Raw genomic sequence first — 17,062 nt, forward strand, 5'->3', positions numbered from 1 at the left:
GTCTATCGGTCAGGACTTGTGCACAAGTAAGAGATATCGAGGTACAAAATCGTTAGACTAAATCGTAGTTAAATACTAGCAGGGTAATACACGTGTATCAGATGTCAGTCGTATTGCAAGGATCAGGCAGAGACAGAGTCAAGGTCAGGCCGAGTCGGTAACGTAAATCAGATGGCAGCGGTACAGAAGGACAAGACTAGAGCGAGGTCAGGAACAAGCAAGAGGTCGGTACACAGGTAAATATCAGGTAAATATACAATAGATGTTTACTACAAAATATATCAGGAGGATATTACGTAATAATTACAAAATATAGAATATATAGCAATAAAGACTGACTAACTGGAATACATATTTATTGTGCGCAGGGCCGGCCCGCCCGTGAGGCAGGGTGAAACTTTTGCCTCAGGTGGCACTTCTGGGGGGGCGGCACCCGCCCGTCCGTGGGTGTGGGGGGCCGCCCGAGCTGGAGGGGATAGCGGGCAGGAAGGGGGTATTGGGCCTAGCGGCGGGGAGGGGGGGGTCGGACCGACCCCTCCCCGCCTGGGTCCCCTGTCCTCCGCTCCCCTCCAGCTTCAAAAAGTTACGTCGCTGGCTGCAGCTATAAGAGGCAACGGGCGGGGATCACTCACCTCTTCCTCGTTCCAGCGTGCGCTCCACTGACGTCACTTCCTGCGGCGTATCGATCTCAATAGACCCGCAGATCGAGCGGGAAAAAGCATTACTCTAATTGGGTGGTTTCATATAGGTGGGATTTTGCAGACCGTAGCCATTCTGACTCCCCCCCTACATAACTATAAGCCAACCATTGCTCCAATATAGAGCTGATCTAGGGTCAAGTGCATGGGTGAGGGTTTGGCTACACTTCGGTACTGGGAAGCATAGGATAAGAATATAAAGTAAATAAAAAGATCTCTACAGCCTTGCTTATTGAAACAAGCACTTTAGAGAGGCAGGCCACCTTATCTTTAGCAGATGTTGTGTCATGTGTGACACAGGTTTGTTTTAACGAACAACTGTAGTGAGAGGTATATGGAGGCTGCCATATTTATTTCCTTTTAATAAATACAAGTTGCCTGGCAGCCCTACTGATCTATTTGGCTACAGAAGTGTCTGAATAATATCATAAACAAGCATGTGGCTAATCTTGTCAGATCTGACAATAATGTTGGACACACCCGATTTGTGGCATGCTTGTTCAGGGGCTATGCCTAAAAGTATTAGAGGCAGAGGGTCAGCAGGACAGCCAGGCAACTAGTATTGCTTAAAAGGAAATAAATATGGCAGCCTAAATATCCCTCTCACTTCAGGTTCCCTTTAACCACTTGAGGATCTAGGGCTTTCTACCCCTTAAGGACCGGCCACTTTTTTTCCATTCAGACCACTGCAGCTTTCACGGTTTATTGCTCGCTCATACAACCTACCACCTAAATGAATTGTGGCTCCTTTTCTTGTCACTAATAAAGCTTTCTTTTGGTGCTATTTGATTGCTCCTGCGATTTTTACTTTTTATTATATTTATCAAAAAAGACATGAATTTTGGCAAAAAAATGATTTTTTTAACTTTCTGTGCTGACATTTTTCAAATAAAGTAAAATTTCTGTATACATGCAGCATGAAAAATGTGGACAAACATGTTTTTGATTAAAAAAAACCCATTCAGTGTATATTTATTGGTTTGGGTAAAAGTTATAGCGTTTACAAACTATGGTGCAAAAAGTGAATTTTCTCATTTTCAAGCATCTATGACTTTTCTGACCCCCTGTCATGTTTCATGAGGGGCTAGAATTCCAGGATAGTATAAATACCCCCCAAATTACCCCATTTTGGAAAGAAGACATCCCAAAGTATTCACTGAGAGGCATAGTGAGTTCATAGAAGATATTATTTTTTGTCACAAGTAAGCGGAAAATGACACTTTGTGAGAAAAAAAAAAAAGTTTCCATTTCTTCTAACTTGCGACAAAAAAAAAAATGAAATCTGCCACGGACTCACCATGCCCCTCTCTGAATACCTTGAAGGGTCTACTTTCCAAAATGGGGTCATTTGTGGGGTGTGTTTACTGTCCTGAGGGGTGCTAAATTGTAAGCACCCCTGTAAAGCCTAAAGGTGCTCATTGGACTTTGGACCCCTTAGCGCAGTTAGGCTGCAAAAAAGTGCCACACATGTGGTATTGCCGTACTCAGGAGAAGTAGTATAATGTGTTTTGGGGTGTATTTTTACACATACCCATGCTGGGTGGGAGAAATATCTCTGTAAATGACAATTTGTTAATTTTTTTTACACACAATTGTCCATTTACAGAGATCTTTCTCCCACTCAGCATGGGTATGTGTAAAAATACACCACAAAACACATTATACTACTTCTCCTGAGTACGGCGATACCACGTGTGTGGCACTTTTTTGCACCCTAACTGCGCTAAAGGGCCCAAAGTCCAATGAGTACCTTTAGGATTTCACAGGTCATTTTGAGAAATTTCGTTTCAAGACTACTCCTCACGGTTTAGGGCCCCTAAAATGCCAGGGCAGTATAGGAACCCCACTAATGACCCCATTTTAGAAAGAAGACACCCCAAGGTATTCCGTTAGGAGTATGGTGAGTTCATAGAAGTTTTTATTTTTTTGTCACAAGTTAGCGGAAATTGATTTTAATTGTTTTTTTTCACAAAGTGTCATTTTCCGCTAACTTGTGACAAAAAATAAAATCTTCTATGAACTCACCATACTCCGTACGGAATACCTTTGGGTGTCTTCTTTCTAGAATGGGGTCATTTGTGGGGTTCCTATACTGCCCTGGCATTTTAGGGGCCCTAAACCGTGAGGAGTAGTCTTGAATCCAAATGTCGCAAAATGACCTGCGAAATCCTAAAGGTACTCATTGGACTTTGGGCCCCTTAGCGTACTTAGGGTGTAAAAAAAGTGCCACACATGTGGTACCGCCGTAGAAGGAGGAGTAGTATAATGCGTTTTGGGGTGTATTTTTACACATACCCATGCTAAGTGGGAGAAATATCTCTGTAAATGACAATTGTTAGATTTTTTTACACACAATTGTCCATTTACATAGAAAATTCTCCCACCCAGCATGGGTATGTGTAAAAATACACCCCAAAACACATTATACTACTTTTCCTGAGTACGGCGGTACCACATGTGTGACACTTTTTTGCAGACTAGGTGCGCTAAGGGGCCCAACGTCCTATTCACAGGTCATTTTGAGGCATTTGTTTTCTAGACTACTCCTCGCGGTTTAGGGCCCCTAAAATGCAAGGGCAGTATAGGAACCCCACAAGTGACCCCATTTTAGAAAGAAGACACCCCAAGGTATTCCATTAGGTGTATGGCGAGTTCATAGAAGATTTTATTTTTTGTCACAAGTTAGTGAAAAATGACACTTTGTGAAAAAAAAACAATAAAAATCAATTTCCGCTAACTTTTGACAAAAAATAAAATCTTCTATGAACTCGTCATACACCTAACAGAATACCTTGGGGTGTCTTTTTTTCTAAAATGGGGTCACTTGTGGGGTTCCTATACCGCCCTGGCATTTTACAGGCCCAAAACCGTGAGTAGTCTGGAAACCAAATGTCTCAAAATGACTGTTCAGGGGTATAAGCATCTGCAAATTTTGATGACAGGTGGTCTATGAGGGGGCGAATTTTGTGGAACCGGTCATAAGCAGGGTGTCCTTTTAGATGACAGGTTGTATTGGGCCTGATCTGATGGATAGGAGTGCTAGGGGGGTGACAGGAGGTGATTGATGGGTGTCTCAGGGGGTGGTTAGAGGGGAAAATAGATGCAAGCAATGCACTGGCGAGGTGATCAGGGCTGGGGTCTGAGGGCATTCTGAGGGTGTGGGCGGGTGATTGAGTGCCCTAGGGGCAGATAGGGGTCTAATCTGATAGGTAGCAGTGACAGGGGGTGATTGATGGGTAATTAGTGGGTGTTTAGGGTAGAGAACAGATGTAAACACTGCACTTGGGAGGTGATCGGACGTCGGATCTGCGGGCGATCTATTGGTGTGGGTGGGTGATCAGATTGCCCGCAAGGGGCAGGTTAGGGGCTGATTGATGGGTGGCAGTGATAGCGGGTGATTGATGGGTGGCAGTGAAAGGGGGTGATTGATGGGTGGCAGTGACAGGGGGTGATTAATGGGTGATTGATAGGTGATTGACAGGTAATCAGTGGGTTATTACAGGGGAGAACAGATGTAAATATTGCACTGGCGAATTGATAAGGGGGGGTCTGAGGGCAATCTGAGCGTGTAGGCGGGCGATTGGGTGCCCGCAAGGGGCAGATTAGGGTCTGATCTGATGGGTAACAGTGACAGGTGGTGATAGGGGGTGATTGATGGGTGATTGATGGGTAATTAGTGGGTGTTTAGAGGAGAGAATAGATGGAAACACTGCGCTTGGGTGGTGATCTGATGTCGGATCTGCGGGCGATCTATTGGTGTGGGTGGGTGATCAGTTTGCCCGCAAGGGGCAGGTTAGGGGCTGATTGTTGGGTGGCAGTGACAGGGCGTGATTGATGGGTGATAGGTGATTGGCAGGTGATTGACAGGTGATCAGTGGGTTATTACAGGGAAGGCCAGATGTAATTAATGCACTGGCGAATTGATAAGGGGGGGGGGGGGGTCTGAGGGCAATCTGAGCGTGTGGGCGGGTGATTGGGTGCCCGCAAGGGGCAGATTAGGGTCTGATCTGATAGGTAACAGTAACGGTTGGTGATAGGGGGTGATTGATGGGTGATTGATGGGTAATTAGTGGGTGTTTAGAGAAGATAACAGATGTAAACAATACATTTGGGAGGTAATCTGACGGCGGGTTTGCGGGCGATCTAATGGTGTGGGTGGGTGATCAGATTGCCCGCAAGGGGCAGGTTAGGGGCTGATTGATGGGTGGCAGTGACAGGGGGTGATTGATGGGTGATAGGTGATTGGCAGGTGATTGACAGGTGATCAGTGGGTTATTACAGGGAAGAACAGATGTAATTAATGCACTGGTGAATTGATAAGGGGGGGTCAGAGGGCAATCTGAGCGTGTGGGCGGGTGATTGGGTGCCCGCAAGGGGCAGATTAGGGTCTGATCTGATAGGTAAAAGTGACAGGTGGTGATAGGGGGTGATTGATGGGTGATTGATGGGTAATTAGTGGGTGTTTAGAGGAGAGAATAGATGTAAACAATGGATTTGGCAGGTGATCTGATGTCGGATCTGCGGGCGATCTATTGGTGTGGGGGGGTGATCAGATTGCCCGCAAGGGGCAGGTTAGGGGCTGATTGATGGGTGGCAGTGACAGGGGGTGATTGACGGGTGATTGACAGGTGATTGACAGGTGATCAGGGGGGATAGATGCATACAGTACATGGGGAAGGGGTCTGGGGGGGGGGGTCTGGGGAGAATCTGAGGGGTGGGGGGGTGATCAGGAGGGAGCGGGGGGCAGGGGGGGATAAAAAAAAATAGCGTTGACAGATAGTGACAGGGAGTGATTGATGGGTGATTAGGGGGGTGATTGGGTGCAAACAGGGGTCTGGGGGGTGGGCAGGGGGGGGTCTGATGGGTGCTGTGGGCGATCTGGGGCAGGGGGGGGGAAATCAGTGTGCTTGGTGCAGACTAGGGTGGCTGCAGCCTGCCCTGGTGGTCCCTCGGACATTGGGACCACCAGGGCAGGAGGCAGCCTGTATAATACACTTTGTAAACATTACAAAGTGTATTATACACTTTGTATGCGGCGATCGTCGGGTTAACATCCCGCCGGCGCTTCCGTATGGCCGGCGGGATGTTGCGGCGGGTGAGCGGCGCCAGGCGGAGGCGGAGGATCGCGTCACGGATGACGCGATCGCTCCGCCCATGCCCATACAAGGACCGCCGCATTTTGTCAATACGGCGGTCCTTGCGGCGTCCACTTCCCAGCCGCCAATTGTATATACGGCGGTCGGGAAGTGGTTAAACATAAGCTCACTAATGTTTTAAAGGTAAATTTTAGGCATACGGTGGGCAAATCTTGGTGTACCAAAATATATGTAGATGGATGAGTGTTAATCTATGCTTGAAATTAGGATTATTTCCTTTAAGGTCACACTGTAGGAGGAGCCATTTAACCTACCTGTATGTTTTGTGGCTTCGAAGCTAACCCTTGCCTTTCTCACCCACTGTAAATTTAAGTTAGTGTCAGGGACACTAACTTTGTATGCTGTTTTCATTATATATTATTAGGTAATATGATAGCCACAATTTCCTTTATAAACACCCTCTGCCCACACTATGCCATATAAGGTGAAGACCCCACACCTTCACACTATAACACCATGGTGTTTTTCTCGAGGCTGGGTTACCTCCTCCACAGCCTAGCCTCCAGCTCCTTAGCCTTTCCCAGCTCTGTGGTTGCAGCATAATCACACAAAATGACCCCTCTCCTCAACGAGGAACATTGCACGATTACGCTGAGACTACAGAGCTGGAGGCAGGCTATTAAGCTGTAGGCTGGGCTGTGAAGGAGGTAACCTAGCTTCCTGAAAAATTTCCATGGCATCATTGCTTGACAGGGGTGGAGCCTTTGCCTTATATGGGGTAGCGTGCGCGGAGGGAGTAAATAAAATAAATTGTGGCTATCATAATTTGCTTAACATATAATGTTAGTGTCCCTAACGCTAACTTTCATTTACATTGGAGGTCCGCTTTAAAGAGAACCTGTAACAAAAAAAAAGTTCCCCGGGGGGTACTCACCTCGGTAGAAGGAAGCCTGAGGGTCCCAATGAAGCTTCCCCGTCCGCCATAGCTGCAGGCAATCAAGCGCTGGCTCCCCCGAAGTCTCCGGCAATCCAGGATCGACAAGCCTGATAAGCTACATTTATTTATCTTTTCTGGCTCCAGCGGGGGCGCTGTTGCAGCTCTTAGCATGGAAATAGGCTGAAATAGCTGATCTCCGTCAGGTCCACTCTAATACGCAGATGCAGGAGACTTGCGCCTGTGCAGTAGAGCGGCCCGACAGCGAGTGGCTATTTCCGCCTATCTCCAAATGGAGAGCCGATACTGCACCTGCACTGGAGCCGGGAAGGTAAATATTTACATCCCCGCCGTTTGGAGTGCCAGAGCTAGACCGTCGTGGGACACAGGAGGAAAGGGGAAGCCTCGACAGGATACGGAGGCTTCCCCCTACCGAGTTGAGTACCCCCAGGGGAACTTTTTGTCGTTACAGGTTTTCTTTAAGGGGTGGATTTTGGGAAGTGAACAAACCTTTGATTATGTACCCTAAAAACAAAAAAAGGACTCTTTGGTAGCACTCTTTGGGCAGAGATGGGACAAGGTGTTACTTGAGGATTTGTTTACGCTTCATGAAGTAAAAGTATATAGCTAATACAATCTTTTAGTAAAGAAATAGTAATTCCCATAATAGGTTCCATATCTATGCCACGAAAAATGTATGTTTGGTTATGAAATTAAATCCCTGTAGAATAAAATCAAGTCTAAGTCTTATATTTTATTTGCATTAAAGATGGTTATCCAAAGGAAGAAATACTCTACCAGTGGAAGCGAAGCTCGGTTGAGGTGGGAGATGTGCGTTCATGGAGACTTTACCAGTTCTCGTTTGTAGGACTAAGAAACACAACCGAAGAAGTAAAAACAACCTCAGGTAACAAAAAAGCAAATCTTGATTACCATAAAGCTATACTGTATATATATCATGACCATATCCTGAAGTTGGCCACTTGAGTATCTGCCCGGTCAATAGACAAAATGGCCGACTGATGTGGCCAATGCAAGAAGCAATAACACCTTTAGGACTTAGGCCAGCCAGAATGCAACCTGACAAGAGCCAGAAGGCCAAGTCTCGAAGAAAGGCTTTCATGGAGAGCCGTAGCAGAGAAAACAGTTCAGCTGCGGCATCTGTCCCTGTGTCCTCTCACCCCGTCTCCAATTAGGAAATATTCTATACAGGGCTACCAGTCCCAACATGTCTGTACTCTCTTCCTTCCTGCTGGTTGTGTGTGTGTGTGTGTGTGTGGTCTCTGGTTTTTAGTGCATCCTATTTGCTGCCGTATGGGTAATGTTTTTATATGGAAGTGAATACCTGAAACACAGGCTGCAATAAAAGCTGGAGACTCCACACTCACACAGCAGGGAAGAAGAGACTACAGGCACGCTGGGCGGTGTATTTCCAGCCTGGAGACAGACAGATGTGAGAAGATGACACATGGGCAAGGGGGAGAAGACGGGAATGCATATACCGCCACTGAAACTTCAGCTGTTTGCCTCCCTCGGGACTTGGCTGGCCAGGTTCTGTCATTATCGTGCTGGCTGCCCAAAATCTGAAAACTGCAGTCAATGCAATTTGTTTGCATATTGGCTGAAGTAGCCGGCCACTTAGCATGTTGGCCTCCCAGATGCCAAATGGGCCAGACTTCAGATTCTGGCCATTACATATACACTAATGACCTTATTTACTATTGTTTTACTGAGAGGAGATCACTGAAGAGCAGAACAGTCTTGGCTTTACTAAAATCATCTGCTAAAAGGTGATAAGACTTATAACTCTTACATTATCATATCCTACCACAGGGGAGCTGAACAGCTGGTCTGGTACAGTTTGTAAGTTGGCGTCATTAAAGCGGACCTGAACTCAGAACTTCCTGCTTTCAAGGAAGTAGACAAAGGGTTAACATCCTGTGTTTGATAGTTGCTGTGTCTGCCGAGAACTGACGAATATTTTTGTGCTGACATAGCTGAGAGATTAAATTACACTTGTGATTACTTACAGATGAGGGGGAATTAGACAGACTCTTCTCTCTAAAAACACACAGGATGCATTTCTCTCTGTTTTCCTTGTGCCCTGTGCAGAGTTCAGGTCCACTTTAACTACCTGCGGACCGAGCGAGTATAAATCTACGGCGGGCAGGGGGCGCTGTGGGCCTGACCGGACGTAAGCTCTACGTCCCATTGACCGGGCGCCCCCGCCCGTCCCCATCGCTCGGTCCGCTCTGCCCCCGCCGCGATGTGATGCTCTGCCGCCTCTATGACGACAGAGCACTGTGAGCCGGGCATGAGCCGTTTTCATTGGCTTACATGGAATGAAAGGTCAGGAGCCAATGAAAGCGGCTCCTGACCGGCGCACAACGCTCTGCCGTCATAGCGACGGCAGAGAGAGCAGCCTGCGGCGGGGACAGAGCGGCGTGTCCGGCGGGAGCGACAGTAACTTGCGGCGATTCGTCGGGAAGCGGCGGTTTGCTGGACCAGCACCCTCTGGTCCTTAAGGGGGCAGAGGGTGCTGGTCCAGAAATGGTTAAGTCACAAAATAAAAAACAATGAAATATGTTGGAGTTTGATAAATCAATAATAACAAAACAAAAGTCATCATAAACATGAACCACATTGCTTTGCTGGAAAAATATTTAACGTTAAACTCAAGCAGCGTATTGCGTCCTCCTCCCCCAGCCACATTTTCCTTCAAGAGCTTGACTATTAAATCCATGAATAGCACTAATACCTCCCATGCATTTAAACATATAAGGTATCGTGAAAAGAAAAACATTATTGAAATGTTTGTTAACCTCCTTGACGGTTATCCCGAACTTAGTTTGGGGTAACCTGCGCAGGAGGATTGCTCAGGCCCCGCTGGGCCGATTTGCATAATTTTTTTTGTTACAAGCAGCTAGCACTTTGCTAGCTGCTTGTAACTTCCGATCGCCGCCGATCCACCGGAATCCGCCGCGCCGAGCCGCTCCCCCCCGCCCCAGACCCCTGCGCTGCCTGGCCAATCAGTGCCAGGCAGCGTTGAGGGGCGGATCGGGATTCCCCATGACGTCCCGACGTCCATGACGCCGGTGACGTCATCCTGCCCCGTCGCCATGGCGACCGGGGAAGCCCTGCAGGAAATCCCGTTCTCAACGGGATTTCCTGCATACTCTGATCGCCGAAGGCGATCGGAGTGGGTGGGGTGATGCCGCTGCTCAGCGGCTATCATGTAGTGAGCCCTCAGCTCGCTACATGATTTATACAAAAAAAAAAAAACTCCTGCGCTGCCTCCTTGCCGGAGGAATTGAACCGGCAAGGAGGTTAAATGTAACTTAACAAAGCCAGGGTCCCAGCCCTATAAAAGTAAATACCACCACCATCTGTTTTACAGTAGTAACATAAAAAATGTCATGAACACCACACATACCTACAGTTTCAAAGCTATGCAATCAAAATAATGTATTAAAATATATCACCATAATGGATAATGACACTAACTTGACAAAACCAGGGTCATGAAACGACATAAGTAGTTATTATAGGTGTACAATTATAGTAAAAAAAAATACCTACAGTTCCAAAGTTTTGCAAGCATGATAATTTATTGAAATATATCACCATATAAGATAATAGCACTAATTTAACCACTTTACCCCCGTCCGTACGGATTTCTCTGTCCCTTTTTCCATCCTTTAACCCCCAGGGACGGAGAAATCCGTACTTTGCGCACTCCCGCCGCTGTCCGCGCTCCCGCTCGTAAACACGCCGCTCACCGCTAGTAAACACGCCGCCGCCCGCTCGCCCGGAGATCAATGAACGGGAAAATCCACTCCCGTTCGTTGATCTTAGCCCCGCAATGATCCGCTGCTCTCCGATGGGCAGCGAGATCATTGTGAAACGATACAAACTTACCCAGCCTCCAAGTACTTCCTCCAAGCTTCCGGAAGGGCGCTTGGAGGTCGCATTAAAGCAAAAAGTTACTGTGGCCATCTTGTGGCCAAATAGTAAACTACACCCTACACATTTTTTACATACAAATAAATTACTTTTACACAAAAAATTAACTCATTACCTCCCACACTCCCAATTTTTTATTTTTGTAATAAAAAAAAATTAAAAAATGTACAATAAAAAAAATACATAAATAGTTACCTTAGGGACTGAACTTTTTAAATATTTATGTCAGGAGGGTAGAACACTGTTACTTTATAAACTATGGGCTTGTAATTAGGGATGGACGCAAAACTGAAAAAAATGCACCTTCATTTCCAAATAAAATATTGGCGCCAAACATTGTGATAGGGACATAATTTAAATGGTTTTATAACCGGGACAAAAGGGCAAATACATTTCATGGGTTTTAATTACAGTAGCATGCATTATTTAAAAACTATAATGGCCGAAAACTGAAAAATAATTAATTTTTTCCCACATTTTTCCTATTTTCCCATTAAAACACATTTAGAATAAAATAATTCTTGGCATAATGTCCCACCTAAAGAAAGCCTAATTGGTGGTGGAAAAAACAAGATATAGATCGTTTAATTGTGATAAGTAATGATAAAGTTATCATTACTTATCACAAGCGCTGAAAGGTGAAAATTGCTCTGGTGGTCAGGGGGTAAACCCCCTCAGTGGTGAAGTGGTTAAGGTCATCTTACAATAGGTAAACAAATAAACTCATTTTCCATATTGTTGTGATTATCATACAGGAAATTGTTTGTACCACAACAGATTTCCAGGAAAATACATTGAATCTCTGACAAAATAAGAAGTTTTGTGAAAATATGACAATCCATAGAAATAAAAATTCATATACCCCTTTGACTTTAATATATTTTTGCCAAAAATGTCCTTTTTCCAAAAATGCTATATATTTGTTTTAAATCAACTTTGTAAACACATGCACATTTTTGTAAATAATTTGTTAAATTAGAATGGCTTTATTCACTTATTTTTGTATTATTGTATTTTTGCAAAATCCTCAAATGGAACAAATTTGCGAAAATTCATAAAAAACGTATAAAATGATTATTTTTACTGCAAAAACTTTGAAGAATCACAAACTTATTACAAAATGATTTTCCATGGCATTTTTGTTGGAAAGTCGAATTTAACATTATTTTCACAAAAATGTATGCAAGAAAAGAATATTGGCCTTTTCGCTCATCACTGCTTACGGGTAGAAAAAAAATGTGTCACCTATGTGTTGTCCAAAACAATTCCACTTTGTCAAAGAAGTAGAATGATATTTGAACTCATTTTAATTCCAGAAGCATTCAGTATGTATGGTGCAACCCTCCAAAGCGAATTTGAAGGTGTAATGTTAAAGGAGTCATCAGGCGATTATAAGGTAAATAAGTGCTACTTACCCAGGGCTTCCTCCAGCCCCAAGCTCCCAGCATGTCCCTCGCTGCAGCTCTGCGGTGAGCCGTTCGCCTGTGAAGCTTCCTGGTCCCCAGTGATGACGTCAGGCCGACCCGGAGGTCGGCCTGTACTGCGCCTGCGTGAGCAGTGCTGTCAATCACCACCACATGGACCGGAGCGTACTACGCAGGCACAGAACTACTGTGTCTGTGCAGTAAGCTCTGAACCACGTGGCGGTGACGTCAGGCCAAGTCAGCCTGACGTCATTGCCGGGGACCGGGAAGCTTTACAGGCGAACGGCTCACCGCAGAGCTGCAGCGAGGGACATGCTGGGAGCTTAGGGCTGGAGGAAGCCCCGGGTAAGTAGCATTTATTTTCTTTATAATCGCCTGATGACTCCTTTAAGATAGAGCTTGCTATATAGGGATCAATAATATCATATAACGCATTGTACTAGTTAATAGTTGGTAAGCTCTACCAATTTTTTACTATGACCTAACCTAACCTTACCCTCACACAAGCCCTCCCTCTGGATACCTAACCCATCTTCCCTGGCAATGCCTAGCTCAAAGTCCCCCTGGCCCAACCTTACTCCCCCCCCATACACACACGTACACACACACACACACACACGTACACACACACACGTACACACGTACACACACACACGTACACACAAACACACACACGTAAACACACACATCACACACATACACACACACACGTACACACACACATACACACATGTACACACACACACACATACACACACACACACATACACATACACACACACGTACACACACACACACGTACACACACACACAAATCACACACACACACACACACATCACACACACACACACACACACACATCACACACACATCACACACACACACACAAACACACAAACACACACACACACACAATCACACACATCACACAAACACACACACACACACACACACACACACACACACACGCACACACTTGGACCAAGGTTAGAATCCCGGCTCAAGCCAGTATGTAAAACAGTAAGAAGTCTTCGGGCAAGAGTCCCTAATGATCCTGGTTGCTTGTGGAGCGTGCCCTAAGTGGCTGCAGTCCTGAATTGTTATGAGCCGCCCAGGAGAAAAGAGCAATATAAATGTTCTGTGTCTTGTCCTATTGTTCTTCAAGTTCTTTCGCTTCTCACTCAGCAATGTTGTTACTGAAATCTAAAGTGTATCCGAGGCGATGTGTGACATGAGGAGATAAACATGTGTATGTACAATGCAAAACATGTAAATAACCAGGCTTTACTCGTATTTTGCTGCCCAAAAGAGTTAATTTTTAGAAAAGTCAACATAACAGCCAAAGAAAACTTTTGGTCGATTTATAATATGTGTAAAATGCAGGTACCAGCACTGGTAAGCAAAAAAAACCCACAATATGTAGAAAACCACACCAAAACTAGAAAATGCTGCTTAAAGTGGATCCGAGAAACTTTTACTCATTGCATAATTGTGTTCCTTTCATATAGTTTATAGGGCATTCCTCAAGCCAAATACTTTTTTTGTTTTGTTCTACTACTCTAATTCCCTATAAACTAAACAAGCCTCGCCCACAGCTTTTTTAGCTTTTGGCACTGTAGCAAGGGCTTATGGGAGCTCAGTCTGGGCATGAGGAGGAGGAGGTTAGTAGCCAGAGATTTAAGAGGCAGAGGGGAGGAGGGAGGAGGATAGGGGACTGAATTTGTCACATTACACACAGGCAAGCTGATAGCCTCTCCAGCCCTCAGCCTGTGACAATGTGACAAACAGAACATGGCTGACCACATTGTATCACAGGAATAAATAATCATAAACTATTTAAGCGGTTTGCAGCTAAATTTAAACTTTAGATAAGATATATAGACAATGTACTTGTTATAGTTAGTTTTTCATCTCGGATCTGCTTTAACTGTGTATTTTAATTAGCATAATTGCAGTACACATATTAGTATTGTTCAATGCCTGACAATGCAAGTATATGCAAAGACTATATACATATTACATCATATTGCTGAGTATAAGTACAACCATCACCTATTTAAAAACCTTAATGTCATGTTGGATCCAGTCTGCAGAGAAAAAAATAAAATTGCAGACTGGATTGAAAGTGACATTAAGGTTAGTAGAATGAGTTAAGAAAAAGGTCAATAGTTCATGTTTTTTTACTCTGGGACACTTAATAGACTGCCACTGAGCAGAGACAACAAAACATTCAATCTACTTACTAAATATTTAAATACAAAATAAAACTGTGGGATATCTAAAAAGGTATTTTTTAGGAGTAGGAGGGTACATACAATTGTTTACCTCATCAGTTTATTTTCACCTCTGGTTCACTTTAAAGAAACTCTGTAACAAAATATTCAGCCTTATTTCTTCTATTCTATAAGTTCCTATACCTGTTCTAATGTGGCCTCTCTTACTGCAGCCTTTCCTAGTTGCACAGTTGCTGTATTACATCTGTTATATAATCTAAGCTTCTTTCTTTTGCCGGGTTTGTCGGCTGAGGCAGGAATGTGCTGCTCTTCTGTGATAGGATAGAAGTTATACACACCCTCTTCAAGCCCCCTCCAGGCTCTGTATGAGTTACACAGAGAAAACGAGGTCCCAGAGCTCAACTGTGTAGTAGAGATTCAACACCAGGGAGTCAACCAGTCTGCATCTGAATCCAACAAGGTGCACATAAATCAAACCAGCAAGAAAGGAAGACTGGGTCTCCACCTGGATTTATGCAGTTATAGCAGAAAACTTTTTATTCCATAGCAGCAAAAAGTACAGTTCCCCACACGTGCATAAGTGCTCAATTGTGCATCACTCGTGGTCTCTACAGCCCCTCCACACTAGCAGCTCACCAGATTGACACCACCTCACAGTCCAGGTGGGTCTAGCGCTTAGCCTATAGAGCGGCCAACTCCAATGACACTTCCACGATAGTTTAGCCCCTGATGAGTCCATTGGACGAAACGCGTCGGGCGTGACCAGGAGCGTTGACGTCACTGGGATCTGGAAGGTCAGGAGACAGGCTGCCACGAGGAGCGGGGAAGTTCGGGACGCCGACACCGCCAGCAGAGAAGCTTTATTGCTAGGCTGCAATGCCTGAAATGCCTGTTACCCTCCTACACAAGTGAGTGCGCTGATATTGCGCAGGCCATAACTTTTAGCCCAACGGTTTTATGCTATGTGTGTTCTTATATGTTTTTCATGTAGAACTTGTCATTAAATATGGATCATCCAATTGTGAACTAAACTATCGTGGAAGTGTCATTGGAGTTGGCCGCTCTATAGGCTAAGCGCTAGACCCACCTGGACTGTGAGGTGGTGTCAATCTGGTGAGCTGCTAGTGTGGAGGAGCTGTAGAGACCACGAGTGATGCACAATTGAGCACTTATGCACGTGTGGGGAACTGTACTTTGTGATTCACAGTAATGCACTATGTGCGATTGTTTTTTCTATGTTTAAATTGTAGAAAAGAAGAGGAGCGCTGTCACAGCACTATAGACTGATATTCAAGGACTTGTGATAGCGAACACTCGATTGAAGCATATGCTATTGCACCCGTTTGTACTTTGGCAGGCGCAGTTTGTGTTTATTATAGCAGCAAAAAGCACACAACGTTTCGGCACTAGGCTTGACAAAGGCCTAGTGCCGAAACGTTGTGTGCTTTTTGCTGCTATGGAATAAAAAGTTTTCTGCTATAACTGCATAAATCCAGATGGAGACCCAGTCTTACTTTCTTGCTGGTCTGTATGAGTTACAGACTGAGCTTTTCTCAGCCTATCACATGCTGGTTAGAAGCCATGTCTTTTGTTTGTAAACACTGCCTAAAACTGGCAATTACAAGCCAGGATTGCAGCAGGGAGTGGCAGAAACAGCAAAGAGGGGCCCAGGAGAACATAATGAATAGAATGGTATGCTTTTTAATGTAAGCATTTTAGAGTACAAATTCTCTTTAAGGAATAACCCAGATTTATGATTGATCATGCAAGCTGCTCATATTGATAAAATATCCAAACTAAATTAAAGTATTAAAGAGGCAAAATGGTGAAAATTGTAAAACTTAAATATGTGCAAACATAAACAAATAAGAAGTGCATTTTTTCCAGAGTAAAATGAGCCATAAACTACTTTTCTCCGATGTTGCTGTCACTTACAGTAGGTAGTAGAAATCTGACAGAAGCGACAAATTTTGGACTAGTTCATCACTTCAGAGGGGATTCTCAGGGATTTATTTATTTTCAAAAGCACTTAGTGAATGACAGTTGCTCTGTCCAAGCTGTGTAGCGAGCAGGGAAGCTGGCCAGCATCATTGTTAAAATCCTTTTTAGGGAATATCTTTATAAAGAATAAAAGCCTTGCTGAGAATCCCCTATGAAAAGATGAACTAGTCCAAAACCTGTCACTTCTGTCAGATTTCTACTACCTACTGTAAGTGACAGCAACATAGGAGAAAAGTAATTTATGGCTCATTTTACTCTGGAAAAAAACATACTTCTTAATTGTTTATGTTTGCACATATTTTAAATTTTACAATCTTTTGCCATAGTGCCCCTTTGAGAATGTAGTTGCATTAAAAATATTATAGACTGGAGAAACTATATATTATAATCAGATTGACTTCAACCATATTGATGAAACATGAGTATAACTAACACATGTGTTGAGGAGGTTTGTCTGACAGACAGCCTTTACAGTAATATAGAGACCTCTGCCTAATAATAGAGAGGCATGTATAGACATATTATCGATCTAGTGTGGCCTTTACATGCATTAAATCCCATAGAAATAAGCACTGAAATGAATGTTTCATAGCACAAAACTGCTTGTACTAATAAAGTTTGACCTTGTTAGTTGTCTCCTCTGTAATTAATGGAAAATCTAAAAATTCCACTGTCCTTTTCTATCACAATGGCTGTAAACATATATTTACA

At 44.2% G+C, this 17,062-nt stretch overlaps 1 protein-coding gene across 5 annotated transcripts in view; it reads left to right on the top strand.

The window, feature by feature from the left end:
- LOC137564229 (gamma-aminobutyric acid receptor subunit gamma-2) overlaps positions 1-17,062 on the top strand; it is a 217,733-nt gene that overhangs the window by 132,744 nt on the left and 67,927 nt on the right. For all 5 annotated transcript variants that reach the window (XM_068277824.1, XM_068277825.1, XM_068277828.1 and 2 more), the window contains one exon: positions 7,498-7,635. In XM_068277824.1, coding sequence (XP_068133925.1) covers positions 7,498-7,635 — 138 coding nt within the window. The remainder of the gene's footprint in view (positions 1-7,497; positions 7,636-17,062) is intronic.

The sequence above is a fragment of the Hyperolius riggenbachi genome, chromosome 3, assembly GCF_040937935.1.
Source record: "Hyperolius riggenbachi isolate aHypRig1 chromosome 3, aHypRig1.pri, whole genome shotgun sequence".
Taxonomy (NCBI): domain Eukaryota; kingdom Metazoa; phylum Chordata; class Amphibia; order Anura; family Hyperoliidae; genus Hyperolius; species Hyperolius riggenbachi.